At 40.2% G+C, this 16062-nt stretch overlaps 2 protein-coding genes across 5 annotated transcripts in view; both read right to left on the bottom strand.

The window, feature by feature from the left end:
* The window catches only part of LOC134337520 (E3 ubiquitin-protein ligase TRIM21-like), a 29350-nt gene extending 27608 nt beyond the window's left edge, over window positions 1-1742 (bottom strand). For both annotated transcript variants that reach the window (XM_063032608.1, XM_063032607.1), the window contains exon 1: window positions 1175-1742. In XM_063032608.1, coding sequence (XP_062888678.1) covers window positions 1175-1738 — 564 coding nt within the window. In that variant the 5' untranslated portion in view covers window positions 1739-1742. The remainder of the gene's footprint in view (window positions 1-1174) is intronic.
* Window positions 1743-11455: 9713 nt separating this feature from the next.
* The window catches only part of ranbp3b (RAN binding protein 3b), a 134400-nt gene continuing 129793 nt past the window's right edge, over window positions 11456-16062 (bottom strand). Inside the window, exon 17 of one of the 3 annotated variants that reach the window (XM_063032521.1) lies at window positions 11456-13293. In XM_063032521.1, the coding sequence (XP_062888591.1) occupies window positions 13250-13293 (44 nt within the window). In that variant the 3' untranslated portion in view covers window positions 11456-13249. The remainder of the gene's footprint in view (window positions 13294-16062) is intronic. The other 2 variants (XM_063032522.1, XM_063032519.1) reach the window with 2 other exon arrangements.

Here is a 16062-nt window from a genome sequence, read left to right on the forward strand (position 1 = left end):
CCTATGATTCTACGTAGGCTATAGGTAAATATTGAGCTGTAAAGAGAATAACACAAAAGGATTATATATTGAAGCAGCAGAAGGTTTAGAATACTTCCAAGAGTTCTCAATCAATAAAATGACAGTTATCATAATCAAAACAGCAGCTGTAACTGTTATATTGGCCATTCACCTAAAGCTAAACATAAGACACCAGCTTTTCCACTAGCTCTTGGGAACAAGACTAAAAGCAACTTAAGTCTGACAGGCTGTTTAAATCAACTTCCAAGTAATAACTAATGATGTCACATTTAAAGAGGATTACTGACACTGATGTGTGGAAGAAATACAATGCTTTGGGAGCTGTCATGTTCAGATGGAAAGGCCATCGTGGGGATCTGCTGAAGGAGGCAGAGTTTTTAAAACAAACACCTGAACTTCTGTTTATATTCAGCTTGTACCAGCAAGGAACTGGAAATATGAATGGTCAAGAAACTGTGAGTTCGTAATAGTTCAGTTTGGAGCTGACCAGTGAAAGAAATAGTAAAGCTAAGTGGAAATCTAGTTTAAAACTTGCAACTTATTTGTGGAGGTTGGGATAGGTGTTTCCACATCAACCAGCAAATCTGTTCTGGGTTACTGGCATAGGCCACCCTGCACCTCCTGAACAAGTTTCTGGATTACACATTCAGTCATGTATCAGGTGGGATTGCATACATCCTGTTATACCTTTAGCTTTTGGCTGTGAACATCTCAAACTCAGGAATGTCCCCTACCTCCAAGCCTCCGGCTTTACCTGCAAGGCCCTTGTCCTAATGCCCTTCTTTAGCTCAGTGGCAATTTTTTGACAGATTAGATTCTTGTGAAATGTCTGATTACCTAATGGCCTTTCATCATTGGTACATCAGAACGGCCTGCAGTATAAAATGCTACTAACTGTGACACTTTAACTTCAAAATGATATTTTATGGAAACTGCAAATTCCTGAATGAATTTGCAGATGAATAGGCTGTTCTGGCGGGATTGCAAACCTGATCAAAACTAGCTTGTGGCCTAAAAGCATCACATTTTCGTTAAATGTCATTTGCAAATTGTTAATATTAATTTGGCAGTGGTGCAGTCGGTAAACCGGCCAAGTTCAGTCGCACCGCTATGGAACAGGGCCCTCACGTACAGATAAAAACTCCGAGCATACCCGCAGTTCCTGCTCCCCTTCGCTGATGCTGACACAGTTGTGGTTCTTGTGCTTCCCCACCACAGGGCAGAGGCAGCAGATGCAAACTTTGTCGTCCTTGCAGTAGATCTCCAGCAGCTTCTTGTGCTCCAGACACTTCCATGTCGACATGTCCGCAGTGGGGTCTATCAGAGGGTGGTTTTTGAACACAGCGTTCTCCCTGTGGTGCTTCAGGTGCTTGGCACACATCGAGGCTTCGCATTTCAGGCAGGTTTTAACGGCTGACAGTTTCTTCTTGGTGCAGTAATTGCAGGGTAGAGCCACCGGGGTTCCGTTCACCGCCTGGTATTTCTGAGCTATGTTGGCCAGCTTGAAATTTCTCTTCAGGACGGGCCTCTCCCGGTAGTTCGCCCTGCACTCCGGGCAGGAGTAGAGGCCGGATTCCGGCTCCTTCCACGACTCCTCGATACAAGCATGGCAAAAGCTGTGCTTGCAGTTGAGTATCACCGGGTCGGTGTAGATCTGGAGGCAGATCGGGCACGTTAACTCCTCTTCTAGCCACACCGGCGGCAAAGACTCCGCCATCGCCTGAGCACCGAAACCGAAACTGAAACCGTGGCAGCTGCGGCGCGGAGCGTAACGGCCGAGGGAGACCACTGCAAACGAGAGGGGCCGCCCGAGCCTCTAATTGTAATTGCATCCCATTCACTGTGTCAGGCTGCAGTTCTTTTCACAGGAGTGCATTGATACTATTGCAATTTATTCCCTGGACTCAAAGGGCCTCGGTGGAAGGTGCAGGGTATTGCAGCAACCTCGCTCTTTTCCCCCCGAAGTCCCCTGTGTAAATAGCTCCTGCCCGTCTAACGGACACATTCAAAAGTTTGGAGGGAGGGGTGTGTGTTTGTGTGTTTCACAGGTGCAACGCTTCCGAGGCTGCTCCCGTTTAAATTTAACACTGGCATCTCTCCGTCATCAGCGATTCCCTGCTCCTTTACAGGCTGTTTCTGATTTGCAGCCTTTTTTAAAATTTCGGACGTTAGGGAACTGACAAAAATTTATACCTCCAGTTTAAATTCCGGGCGGAACATTTTGGAGGATCAAGAGCCAAAAAAAAAGAAATCCGTCTTGCTCAGAAAACGTTATGCCTTTATTAGATGACGTACGAAGGAATTTTAACTGTACTAAGAGTTTAGGGTTTCGATTTTAAATGTCAACTGTAATTCAGCCAGATTTAAATTGTCAGCATTCTGGAATACTGTGTTTGAAACATGGAACAGTACGGCGCAGAGTGAGGCTACTTGTGGTCGTATGATCATGATCTAGTGCTGGACCATATATAAACCATGATCCATGATCAATCCAACCCTTCCCTTGTACCCACCTTTCTTGTATCCATATGCCTATCTGAGAGTCTCAATCACAGAACCATAGAGCATTACAGCACAGAAACAGGCCCTTTGGCCCATCTACTCTGTGCCAAACCATTAATCTGCCTAGTCCAATTGACCTGCACCCAGCCCACAGCTTTCTTTAACCCTCTCATCCATAATGTCTCTGCCTCTACCACCACTACCCCAGCAGCCTACGCCTGAGACCCACCACTATGTTAAAAAAAACCTACCTCTGACATCTCCCCTAAAAATTCCTCCTAAACCTTAAATGGATGTCCTCAGCTATTGCTCATTGGCACCCTGGGGGAAAAGGCACTGGCTGTCCATTCTGTATGGCTTTCATCTTATATAGCTGCCTTTCATCTTCCTTTGCTCCCAAGAGCAACCTTTACAGGTTTACCTGTATTTCTCAGATTTACGTTGATAGTGTCTACTGCAATCTCTGCCTTGCATTTGGAAGATATTTGAAAAAGAGGCTAAAATGTTTTATTTTTGAAATCATATTCTAAATTACCCATACGAGGGGTGATTGATAAGTTTGTGGCCTAAGGTAGAAGGAGTCAATTTTAGAAAACCTAGCACATTTATTTTTCAACATAGTCCCCTCCTACATTTACATACTTAGTCCAGTGGTCGTGGAGTATATGGATCTTGGACCTCCAGAAAGTATCCACAGCAGGGGTGATTGATAAGTTCGTGGCCTAAGGTAGAAGGAGATAAGTTATACAGATCTTGTTACATGCACATGCAGGTCAACTCTTTGCGTGATTACGCAGAAAGTTTGAGATGGGTGATTGATATGCTCATGGCCTATGGTAGAAGGAGATGAGTTATTAACTTCAAACTTTCTGCATAATCACTCAGAGTTGACCTGCATGTGTATGTAACGAGAGCTGTATAACTCATCTCCTTCTACCTTAGGCCACGAATTTATCAATCACCCATCTGTGGACACTTTCTGGAGGTCCAAGATTCTTATTCTCCACGACCGCTGGACTAAGTGTGTAAATGTAGGAGGGGACTATGTTGAAAAATAAATGTGCTAGGTTTTCTAAAATTGACTCCTTCTACCTTAGGCCACGAACATGTCAATCACCCCTTGTATTGGTCTCATATTTGAGATTTTATTGCTAGGTTAACCGAAAATCATCACCTTTCCTGTTATTTTATAGACAGGAATACACTAGAGTCATTTAAATACATAATTCAGGTTGAAATGGGTGCCTCATTTTTTAAAAAATCATAAATATTCTCATTTTCACAATTGGAAATATAGCCTTAGCAGAAAATAATTCCAAAGGATTCACAAAAGGAAAGATAAACAACTGGTTTAATTAACTGCTCAAACAAAATCTGAATGGAGAGAGTAGGGTTTAAATACCCTGGATGTTTTGTACATTCATAGAACACCAGAAGATTGAAAGATCTGTCCCAACAAACACTCCATGAAAGGTTTTGAGAACGAGATCAGGAGTTAATGGAGACACAGCAAAGATGAGCAGAAGTAGGCCATTCATCCCTTTGTCCCAGCTCTAGTATGTGACTTGACCCTATCTGATTATCCACCTCAATGTCCTGTTCCTGCCTTTTCTCTATGTCCATTAATCCTTGTAGCATTAACCTGCATCCGTTTGAATTTTCTATCTGATCATTGCTTTAGTGTTTTCTAAACTGTTCTAATGGAATTCAAAGTCAGTTGAAGAAAGAACACATCAATAACTTTTGATTGGGAATTTCACAATCTTCTTGTTTCAACTTTAGATCAGAACTGTTTGCACTTGTTTTTTCTTTGACAAGTGTTGGTAATGTTTCCGATAACATTTACAACTCTCCTAAATGCAGCCTCTCTTTATTTGTCAATGCCTTTTGGCATTATCCCCTTTCTTATTAAATATCTCTGCCCTTGAAGCATTCACCCACTAAGTGTATATTCCATCTTCCTTAACCTCCTCTCACTACCTCCCTGCGTTCCTAGTCTTATATTGTTCAAAACATGATATGTTGAACTTCCTCCAGTCCTAATGAAATGTCTTCAGCCTGGTTTGTTAAATCTATTTCTTAACAGATGTTGACCAACCTCCTCAGTAGTTTCTAACAATTCCTGTCTTTATTTTATATTTTCATTATTTGCAGTAATTTTATTTCGTGTTTGGGTTCTTCCTTTGTGCTGAAGTATTTTTGTTCCATTGTGAAGTTCAGTCAAGAAACCCACTCAGCACATGTAACAGGAGTGTGTTTGTTTCTTTTGCTGGAAGTCTACTGAGAGTTTCAGCGGGAAAAATATATGTAAATTTATTGGGTAAGTTAAATATTTTTTCAATTTCTTCTGTTCCTCTCCTAGTCCAGTCAATCATGCACATTATACAAATTAATTTCTTGATTCTACTTCATTTCACTAAAACATTCATCGGCTCAGCCTCTTCAAAGATTGCAATGTATGTGATGCTTTGCTCCACAGTTCAATTTATATAACAGATATTATTACTACACTCACAACATTAGATCTGGATTTGGAGTATAAAAGGAGGTTAAGAAGGCATATAACCAGTACATACAGTATTTCAATAGTTCATCAGGTCCAGAACAGAACAATGGATACTGATGTACATCTCCACTATTGTCTCTCAAGTGTATCCTGTCTTTGCAGAAGCATAAACAAACACAAACTCATTCATAACCAAGTGCCAAGAAAAAACATGAGAACACATATCAAGGCCCCACAGCAGCGTAGCAGTTAGTGAGACACTATTACAGCTCAGGGCATTGGAGTTTGGAGTTGAATCCTCTGTATTAAGTTTGTACGTCCTCCCTGTGGAATGTGTGGGTTTTCTCCCACACTCCAAAGACGTACCAGGTAGGTTAATTCGTCATTGTAAGTCGTCCCGTGATTGGGTTAGGGTTAAATTGGGGTTGTTGGGAGTAGCTGGGCAGTGTGGCTCAAAGGCCAGAAGACCCACTTTTGCGCTGCATCTCTAAGTATATAAATGGATTTGCACTGGATTACTTCATTGGCATCAAGTACCAATTGGAAAGCTACCATGGACCAAATGTTCACCTAATGCATTCAAAATCCTCCATTTCAATCGCAGTCACTGAATACACCCTCACCAACATTGTCTTAGCATTAACTGGCCCAAAATGGATATTCTATTTTGGGGGTTGGCAGGGGGAATGACCCATCAGGGCACAGCAGCAAACAGCCAGGCTAGTGGAACTGAGGCTTCGGAGGGAAGGGTGAAATCAGGCAGCGCGGTAGTGATAATGGACTGGATATTTAGAGGACAGACAGGAGATCCTGTGGCTGCAAAAGAGACACCAGAATGTTGTGTTGCCTCCCGGATACTAGGATCCAGGACATTTTGGAATGGCTGCAGGATTTTTCTCAAGGAGCAGGTCCTGGTGCACACTGGCACCAATAACACAGGAAAGAGGAAGAGATCCTACACAGTAAGTATGTAGAGTTAGGACAGAGGCTGAAGAGGAGAACCGACAAGGCAGTAACCTCCAGGTTACTCCCGGTGCCATGGGCTAGTGCAGGTAGGAATGGGATGATATCACGTATGAATGAGTGGCTGAGGAGATGGTGCCAGTCTTGGGGCAGCACTTTATTGTTATGGTTCACACAACACTTTGCAGTACCAGCAACCCTTTTCTGGGGAAGGGGTGGCCAGTACAAAAGGAACAGGTTGCACCTGAACTACAAGGGAACCAATATCCTGGCCGGGAGGCTTGCTAATGCTACACAGGAGGGTTTATAATAATTTTGCAGGAGGCTGGGAACTGGATCACTAAATCTGTACATGAAGGACTGGACTGGAAGGTAGATGTCAGCAAAAGTATTGAAAGGCAAAATCTAAATAACAGGTATGATGGGTTGGATAGTTTGAAGTGTGTGTATTTTAATGCCAGGAGTATTCTGGGTAAAGGTAATGAATACAGAGCATGGATCAGTACATGGAACTATGATGTTATGTCCATTACAGAAACTTGGTTGAGAAAGGGGTAGGAATATGTAATTAATGTACAAGGTTTTCAGTTTTAGGAAAGGTAGAGGATAAGGTAAAAGAGAGATGGGGGGAAGTTACACTATTAATCAGGGACAATATCACAGCTGCACTTAGGGGAGACTTAATGGAGGGTTCAGACACTGAGTCCATCTGGGTAGAACTCAGGAATAGGAAGGGTGGAATTACACTGATGGGATTGTACAATAGCACCCCCCCCCCCAACAGACACCAGGATATTGAGGAACAGATATGTAAACAAATTAAGGAAATAAGAACAACAGGAATTCTGCAGATGCTGGAAATTCAAGCAACATACATCAAAGTTACTGGTGAACACAGCAGGCCAAGCAGCATCTATAGGAAGAGGCGCAGTCGACGTTTCAGGCCGAGACCCTCAAGTCCTGACGAAGGGTCTCGGCCTGAAACGTCGACTGCGCCTCTTCCTATAGATGCTGCTTGGCCTGCTGCGTTCACCAGCAACTTTGATGTATGTTGTAAGGAAATAAGAGTTGTTGCCATGGGGGATTTCAACTTCCCGAATATAAACGGGGATCTCCATAGTGCAAGGGGTATAGATGAAGCAGAATTTGTTAAGTGTATCCAGGAGGAATTAGTACATAAATATGTAGATGGTTCAACAAGAGTAGGGGTTGTACTGGACCTAGTGTTGGATGAGCCTGGCCAGGTGATTGACCTTTCAGTGGGTGAGCAGTTAGGGAACAGCGACTACATCTTAACTTTCAGGATAGCTAAGATAAGGATGGGTATGGTCCTTGCGGGAGAGTTTTAAATGAGAGTAGGGCATATTAAAAGGGCATTAGGTGGGAACCAAGAAGAGGAAATTGGAAACACCTTTTTTTTCTGGCAAGCCCATACCAGACATGTGGAGGGTGTTTAAAGATCAGTTGCACAGAGTACCGGAAAGGTGTGTTCCTGTTAGAAGGAAGGATGGAGATGCAAAGATGAGAAAACATTTGATGTCCGGAGAGGTGGTGAATTTCGTCAAGAAGAAAAAGGTATGTAAAAGTATGTAAATTTTCGGAAGTTAGAATCAACCTGAGAATGAGGAATATAAAGAAACCAGAAAAGAACTAAAGAAAGGGACTAGGAAAGCCAGGAGGGGCAAAGAAAAGTCCTTGGCAAGTCAGATTAAGGTGAATCCCAAGGCATTCTATACATCCATCAAGAGCAAGAAGATAACTAGGGAGAGGGTGCGACCACTCAAGGATAAAGGGTGGAACAGTTGCTTGGATGCAGAGAATGTGAGGTACTTAATGAGTACTTTGCTTCAGCATTTACCAAGGGAAAAGACATGGAGGACCAGAAGATCAATGCTGAGTGTATAAATACAGTATGTTAGGATGTTTAGAGGTCAAGGAGGATGAGTGTTGGGCCTCCTAATAAATATTAAGGTGGATTAGTCCCTAAGACCTGATGGGATTTACTCTAGGTTATTGAAAGAGGCAAGAGATGAGATTGCAAGGGCCTTGACCAGTATCGTGTCCTCTCTAACCACAGGTGAGGTCCCGGAAGACTGGCGAGTGGCTAATAATGTACCTCTATTTAGGAGGGGAACAAGGGAAAATCCTGGGAACTATAGACCGGTGAGTCTTACGTGAGTTATAAGGAAATTGCTGGAGAAAATTCTTAGGGATAGGATATATGAGCATCTGGAATTGTACGGCCTAATTAGGGAGAGCCAGCATGGCTTACTGTGTGACAGGTTGTGTCTTACCAACTTGATTGAGTTTTTAGACAAGGTGATAGGGAGATTGATGAAGGTAGAGCTGTGGATGTTGCAGATATAGGCAAAGAAATATCAGATGGAGTTTAACCCAGATAAATGTGAAATATTGCACCCCAGTAGCACAAATGCAAGGAGACAGTATACTGTTAAAGGCAAGGTCCTTAACAGTGTTGGTTATTTTGCAACTTTATAAAACTCTGGATAGGCCACATCTGGAGTACTGGTCATCCCACTCTAGGAAGAATGTTGAGGCTTTGGCAAGAGTGCAAAAGAGGCTTACCAAAATGCTGCCTGGTCTAGAGGACGTGTGCTATCATGAGAAGTTAGACAAACTTGGGTCGTTTTCTTTGGAGCCACAGAGGCTGAGGGGAGATCTGACAGAAATAAGGGGCACAGACACAGGGAGTATCTTTTTCCCAGGGTAGAAGTGTCTAATACCAAAGGGCATGCATTGAAGGTGAGAGGGGGTAGGTTCAAAGGGGATGTGAGGGGGTAGATTTCTTTTTACTCAGAGTAGTAAGTGTCTACTGTCTGGTATGGGTTAGAAGCAAATACAGAGGTTTTTAAAAGACATTTCGATTGACACACGAATGTGAGGAAGATGGAGGGATATGGACATTGTGTAAGTAGGAGGGATTAGTTTTTGAGGGCTTTTGATTAACTTTTTGAGCTGCTTCAGCACAACATTGTGGGCGAAGGGCCTGTTCCAGTGATTTATCGCTTCTTGTTCCAATATTCTATACATCATCTAAATAGGTTTACTGAGGCCATTTTTGGGAATTCCAGGGTATATTCATATAAAATTCAAATATAACTGTATACTTAGTGTTATCCCTGATAATTTACAGTGACAAAACTGTCATATGCTTTCTGGAACCTATTCCCACTACTGCTTGTTGATGTTTTCCCAGCGAAAAAAGTGAAGTTGCTTGCAGAATAGATACCAAGACCCTTTCAGATTGAAGTGTCCCTTACAACTTTAAGTAAGCTAGTTAAGTTCTATAAGAACTACTGCAGGCATGAATTTGAAGAGAAAAAAAATCACCCATAGCTTACAAGTAACCACCTTGATAGAGCAAAATAAATGAATATGTATCAGGCTAGCTTTAATAGGCTAGGTGCTTTATCAATTTTTCAAAATACTCTACAATTTCAATTATCATTACTTTTGCAGATTTTGTGAATGCAAATCTTTTCATCATCCATTTTTCATCAAGCAAGCAATAAAGAAAGGGAAAATAAATCTTCAAAATAAATTAGTACAACATATAAAAACAAATTAGTGAAAGCTTTTATAACTATATAAAGCAGAAAAAGAGTATTTTAGTTCCTTGGAAAATGGGAATGGGGAATTAATGTTGAGTAATGCGGAAATAGCCTATATTTTGAACAACTATTTTGGGTGCAGGACACATCTAACATGACAAAGAGAGATGTTATTAATGCAATAGGAGGTGAGATCCGCAATACAATTGCTATCACTAAGGAGGTAGGGCTGAGCAAACTAATGGGTCTAAAGGTAGACAAGTCTTCTGGTCATGATGGAATGCAACCCAGGGTACTGAAAGAAGTGGCAGAAGTTATAGTAGAAACATTTGTGATAATTTATCAAATTTCGCTGGTGTCTTGGCAGTTTCTGGCAGACTGGAAGGCAGTAAATGTCATACCATGGTTTAAAAAGGATGTAAGCTAGAGAAGCCAACTCTAGGCTAATTAGCTTAATGTTCTGTAATTGGGAAAATTCATGAAATTCATTAAGGAAAAGTAATGAGACATCTGGATAAAAATAGTTCCACCAGCAGACACAGCATGGAGGGTAAGTCTGATGACAAATTTACTTAAGTTCTTTGAGAATACAATGAGTGCAGAGGATAGAGGGAAACAAGTGGATGCTGCATACTTAAGATTTCCAGAAGGTGTTCGATAACGTGCCATATAAAAAGCTTATCCATAAGATAAAGATGCATGGAGTTGGGGATAATATATTAACAGAGACAGAGGATTGGTTAACCAATAGAAAGTAGAGTTGGGATAAATGGATGTTTTTCTGGTTGGCAGTAAGTGCCTCAGGGGGTTGTTGTTGGAGCAACATGCTGGAGGAACTCAGCAGGTCGGGCAGCATCCGTGGAAAAGAACAGTCAACATTTCCGGCCGAGACCCTTCCGACCTGCTGAGTTCCTCCAGCGTGTTCTGCGTGTTGCTTTGACCCCAGCATCTGCAGAGTATTTTGTGTTTACAGGTCGTTGTTGGGCTAGCAATTATTCACAATATATATTAACAATTTGGAAGATGGGATCATGTTTGCTGATGACACTAAATTGTGTGGAAAAGCAAATTGACCAGAGGACGAAGAGAGATATAGATAGCTTAAGTAAGTGGCCAAGGCTCCAGTAGATGGAGTACATCATTGGTCATTACTTTGGAAGGAAATATAAAAGATTGGATTATTATTTAAATGGTACAATATTGCAGCATGCCATTGTGCAGAGCGACTTGGGACTGCTGGGTCATGAATTGTAAAAGGCAAATTTGCAGGTGCAACAGGTTAACAAGAAGGAAGATGGAATGTTAGAGGGATTGAATTTAAGAGAGGGAGGTTATGCTGCAACTGTACAGGATACTGGTGAGCCACACTTGGAGTACTGGTGCAGCTTGGGTCTCCTCATTTGAGAAACGATATGCTGACTTTGGAGGCCGTGCAGAGGAGGTTTACCAAGTTGATTCTGAAAATAAGGGGAGATTAGCCTGTGATATGAGATTGAGTCACCTGAGACTAAACTCGATGGAATTCAGAAGATAGGGAGATGGTATCTTATAGAAACTTACAAAATTGTGAAAGGGATAGATATGATAGAGGCAGAAAATTTGTTTCAAAATGTAGTGAGACTAGAACTAGGGGACATAGTTTCAAGATTCAGAGAAGTAGATTTAGGATGGAGGAGAAAAGGAACTGTTTTGCCTAAAGAGTAGTGAACCTGTGGAATTTTCTGCCCAAGGAAGAGCAGAGACTACCTCATTAAATAGATTTAAGACACAGTCAGATAGATTTTTGCATCGTAGGGGAGTTCAGAGTTATGGGGAAAGGGCAGTTAGATGGAACTGAGTCTACAGCCAGGTCAGCCATGATCTTATTGAATGGTGGAGTAGGCACCAGGTGACTGAATGGGGATAGATAGCCTCTTGATCCTATTTCTTACATCCTTATGCTTCAAGCTCAGCATGGGGGCTAAATTTATCAGCATAATCATTGGCCATCATTCAAAAGTCTCAGAAAATAGCTTGTGAAGTCAAAGGTAGCAAACCTACTTCGCATTCTTTATTTCATAAGTGCCCCTATTCTTCAGTCAATAGCACTTTACATACCATGGTGAGAAAGGTTGTGAATTTGAGAGAATTACTAATGCAATTCACAGCTTGAAAGAAATCAGGCTACAACAAAAATGTAAAAAAAACTAACACTTTACAAGTTTTGTAAGCTGATTCCAGTTAGATGTGCATAAATTTAACATAAGGTAGATTAAAGCTTTTCCCTGTGCTAACATGTACTTCTGGAACCCTTTGCTAAACCTCACCTTAAGAGAATATGAATACTGTCAAATTGTTCAAGAGAAATTAGGGAAAAAAGGCCTAAATTAATTATTAATTGTAAAATGATAGGTTTCCACTCTCAAGCAAAAATATGGTCATGAAAAATAAAAAACACTATAATCCCACATTAACCTACATAAAATAAACAAAGTGTTTTGTTAAATGTTTAATGTAATCCAGAAATACATTTTGATGTAATAATCTTACACAAACTTTTCAACCACATCAGTAATGATTTCCTCTAGGAGCTAAGGCTTTTTAGCAAAAAGAAACCACTTTCCAGCTCAGTCCTGTTGGGAGGGGTCGGGAGAGGACAGGATGGATTTTATTCCATTCTTATTTCAGAACTCTCAACTATTCAGTATAAAGAAAGCTACTATCAGTCCAAACAGGACAAGTTACAGAGACAGAAAACACAAACTGACCTACGCAGATCCAACCCCAAATTACATGGAGTGGTTCTGAAGAAATAAACGAAAAAATAATTTGGAGGTTTTTTGTCTTTTTCATTTTTGAACAAGGAAACATTACATACTAATCATTTCTGTGCTAAAATTTAACTATTACATTTCCGCTTCCAAGGCTTGCTGCAAAAGCAAGTAGACAGTAAAGGGAAAAGCACACTTTAATTTACAGCTCAGTAACCTCCCAGCATCTCCCTGTTTATCCCCCCAAATTTACCGAAGTTCTTGGTTACATCAAGAACAAAAATATTACTGTGTACAAAAAAGCCCAAATTGCAGGATTCTGTGAACACACAAGCATAACTCTTCAAAGAAATAAAAAAAACAGCACAACACAAGTCCCAGTAATAACATTGGAAAAATGAGAAAACAGGACTCTTTGCCTAAAGTCCATTGTAAGTCACAGTCTGTTATTATTACTGTTGCTATGAGATGCAATCCTTGAAAATTCTCCTCTTCTAAGTTGCAAAATCTGACCTCTGTGCACTCATCTGCCAGAACATAAAGTGTGTATATGGATAGGTGTGTGAAAGAGACAGACACTGATAACGACAACTCATAACTTTGTGCGCACTGGCTGTACTGAATAAAGTCCCATTGGAAAAGTGAAGTGCCTTGCTGAGCCATTCAAGAGTCAGAGAGCAAGTTTCACTCATCAATATGATGAGCCTCTGCATCCAAAACAGAAAATCAGTTGTTCCTCAGTCAACCATGTGAAAGCCATTAATTTGGACAAAACACAAGGATAGGAAGGCACAGGCTGCCAGTGAGATGTGCTGGGCCCAGTCTGGAGTTCATCTTCAACAATGCCTGAAAGAAAACACTGGTCTGGGGTGTCCACAGAGTTGCCTGCAAGTTCCTGGAGCAGAAACCTTGCAAGCGGAATATTTCCAATGTCGCTATGTACTTCCTGTAGTCTGTTTTTCATCTGTGTCACAAGGGCCTAAAATCAATACAGAAACAAGTATCAGTTAATCCGTACTAACTCTTTCTTTCTTAATTTGTATCTTCAAGTTCCATAATATCAGATTTGTGAAAAATTCCAAGAAAAGAAAAACAACAATAAAACAGACCCTGGCATAATATAATTTTGAAATCTGTTTCCTCAAGTATTTTAAAATTAAACTGATTGTCATAGTTGAAAAATGAAATCACTTAAGTTTTATCATCAGACTGGAATGCAAAGCAACACTCAATTCATTCTTGAATGTGGCATAAGAACTGAATTACATGACTCTTAACAGAGCTTAGAACACAGGCCCACTACTACAATTATCATAAGAACAATAAATCTTTATTCTGACATATTAGATACCTCAATAAATTTATTAGACCAGGAAATGTTTCAGATAATATTAAGACTTTTGAAGATTCCAGAATATTTATCTAGAGTGATTTCAGACAATCAAGTACTAAAAAACATTAGAAAATATCTGCAATTATATAGTGGCTTTCAAAACTTTTGAAAACCATTGTAGTAAGCTCCATAACCAAAATGTGATAATGACCATAGTCCGCATTTAAGAACTGCAGTGAACTATAACCATAGTGTTTGACATTTTGCACTGAGCAAACAAGGCATCGGCTTATTACTTTATGTTTTGTTTAGGAAAAATGGCAGAGGTGACCTAATGTCTTTAAAATCATGAATGAATGTGAGAGATTAGGAACAGAGAGAATCTTTCCAATTTTGGAGAAGGATAAATCTAGTAGCAGGTCACTAAGAAACCTGAGAAGGAACTCAGAAGAATTTCATTACCCAATGAGTGGCGAAAAAGTGGAATTGCAGTAGTAATTTTTAAACTGATAATCTTGTGCCATTGCATTCAGTTGGTGAGTCTAAATTCCATGGTAGCTTGATTGGAGACCCTTTTTCAGTTCAAGATAATGTGCTATCATACTAGGTGGCGACAAAGTTTAAAAATTAAGCAGGAAAATGTACAGTTTTTATCAATGTCTGTCACACTGTCAATAGATCTATATTGTATAGATTGCTCGAGAAGCTTTAAGAGAAGAATTGAAGGCCTGCACTGCATCACTTTTTGGTACTAAAGCTGTTCTTCCTCAGAACCATCAGTAATTCAAATAAAATCTTGTGACGTGGTAAAACAGCTTGCATCAGATGATGAAGTGATGTAACAATTTGGCTCCAAGTTTTCATTGAGATCATTCCTATTGAATCTGCATGCTTAATTTCCCATTTCCTAATTTATGTTACTTTGAAGGAAGTTCACACAGATGGATCAGCTATCAAATGTGTTTGCATTTCAGTTCTCATGTGTAATCCATTAATATTTTCTCAAAACAGATAATGCTCTAATACAAACTTTCAATTCATCCGTTTTGGTACCTCATGGAATAAATGCAGTGTTTGACGACAATCTTCAGCTACCATTACTCTAACACCTCCCATTAATTTATTACTGTCTTAAGATTTTACAACATTCTTTCTCCTGTCAAAAATATTGAAATAATGCCTGATGATGCAATGGCAGGGCAATCTTGTTTTGTTTTCAAATTTTAGATAAAAGTACATTAATAAGGAAGTTCTTTCTTATTCCAACAAAAGTATCCAAAAAAGATTCCTTGGTCATTGTAAACAGTCCTTGTAATAGTATCAAAGGCATTCCTTTGGTACCTTGTTAAGCCTAGTTCATCCTCAGCTAACTGGTTTAAACTGTAGCAGGCCTCTCACAGAAACTGAACAATTGTTTTGATTTTCTTTGTGGTTCCATCTCATGTTCAATGTCTAATTTAAAGGCATGCATTTTAGGTAAGATTGGGCATGTTCCTTTTTACACAAAAAGTGGTGGGTGCCTGTAATGCACCGTCAGGGGCAGAATTGGAAGCAACTACTACAGAGGTGTTTAAGATGCTCTGAGGTGGGCATATGAATGAGCAGAGAATGGAAGGATATGGACATTGTATGGGCAGAAGGGATTAGTTTAGTGGGCATTGTGGGTCAAAGGGCACGTTCCTCTGCTGTTCTGTTCCAAGTGGACCAAAAGTACCTGGGTCAGGTTCACACAAGATGTAGTTACTTCAAAATAGATCTGAAAAAAACTCAATTTACAATCAGGAAAATTAAAATTAGACACCCTTTGGACCATGGAGGGCCTCTTATAGGCGTTTTGGGAAAAATAAACAATAGTGTGTGCACATCCTTATATTAAACCTAACTTATATGCAATACTTTGGATCCCTACATTGTTTCATTACTGAGTTATGCATGGAAACATGGATATTCTATTATATATCTTTAGATAATCCCATGTTAAAGCTCATCCAATAAAAGACAGCTCTAACATTACAGTACTTCCTCAGTAATGTACACCTGTTGAACCCACAACCTTTAAAATCACAGGCAAGAAAGTCAGCATTGAGCCACAGTTGGAACCATGAGAAGCAAATTATCTAGAAGTGGTATAGTATTAATTCCTCCTTTGGTTTAATCAGCAGTAAATTCAATTAGCAGCTATTTTGGATCTAATCTTCAGCACCAGATTTTCAGGTAAGTATTTGGCACGATCACAAAATGCCTCAACACAGAACAGATCATTTAGCCTTTTGACGTTTACTTTGTACTCCTCCCCTCTCCCTCCCCCACTTACTTTAATCCCACTCCCCTCCTCTCTCTCCTCAAGAGTTTAAACCTTTTTGAAGCTGCAGTCCATATCTATTTCAAATCAATTAAAAGGCTTTTAATGATAGT

This window comes from Mobula hypostoma, chromosome 24 (assembly GCF_963921235.1).
Source record: "Mobula hypostoma chromosome 24, sMobHyp1.1, whole genome shotgun sequence".
In the NCBI taxonomy this organism is placed as follows: Eukaryota; Metazoa; Chordata; class Chondrichthyes; order Myliobatiformes; family Myliobatidae; genus Mobula; species Mobula hypostoma.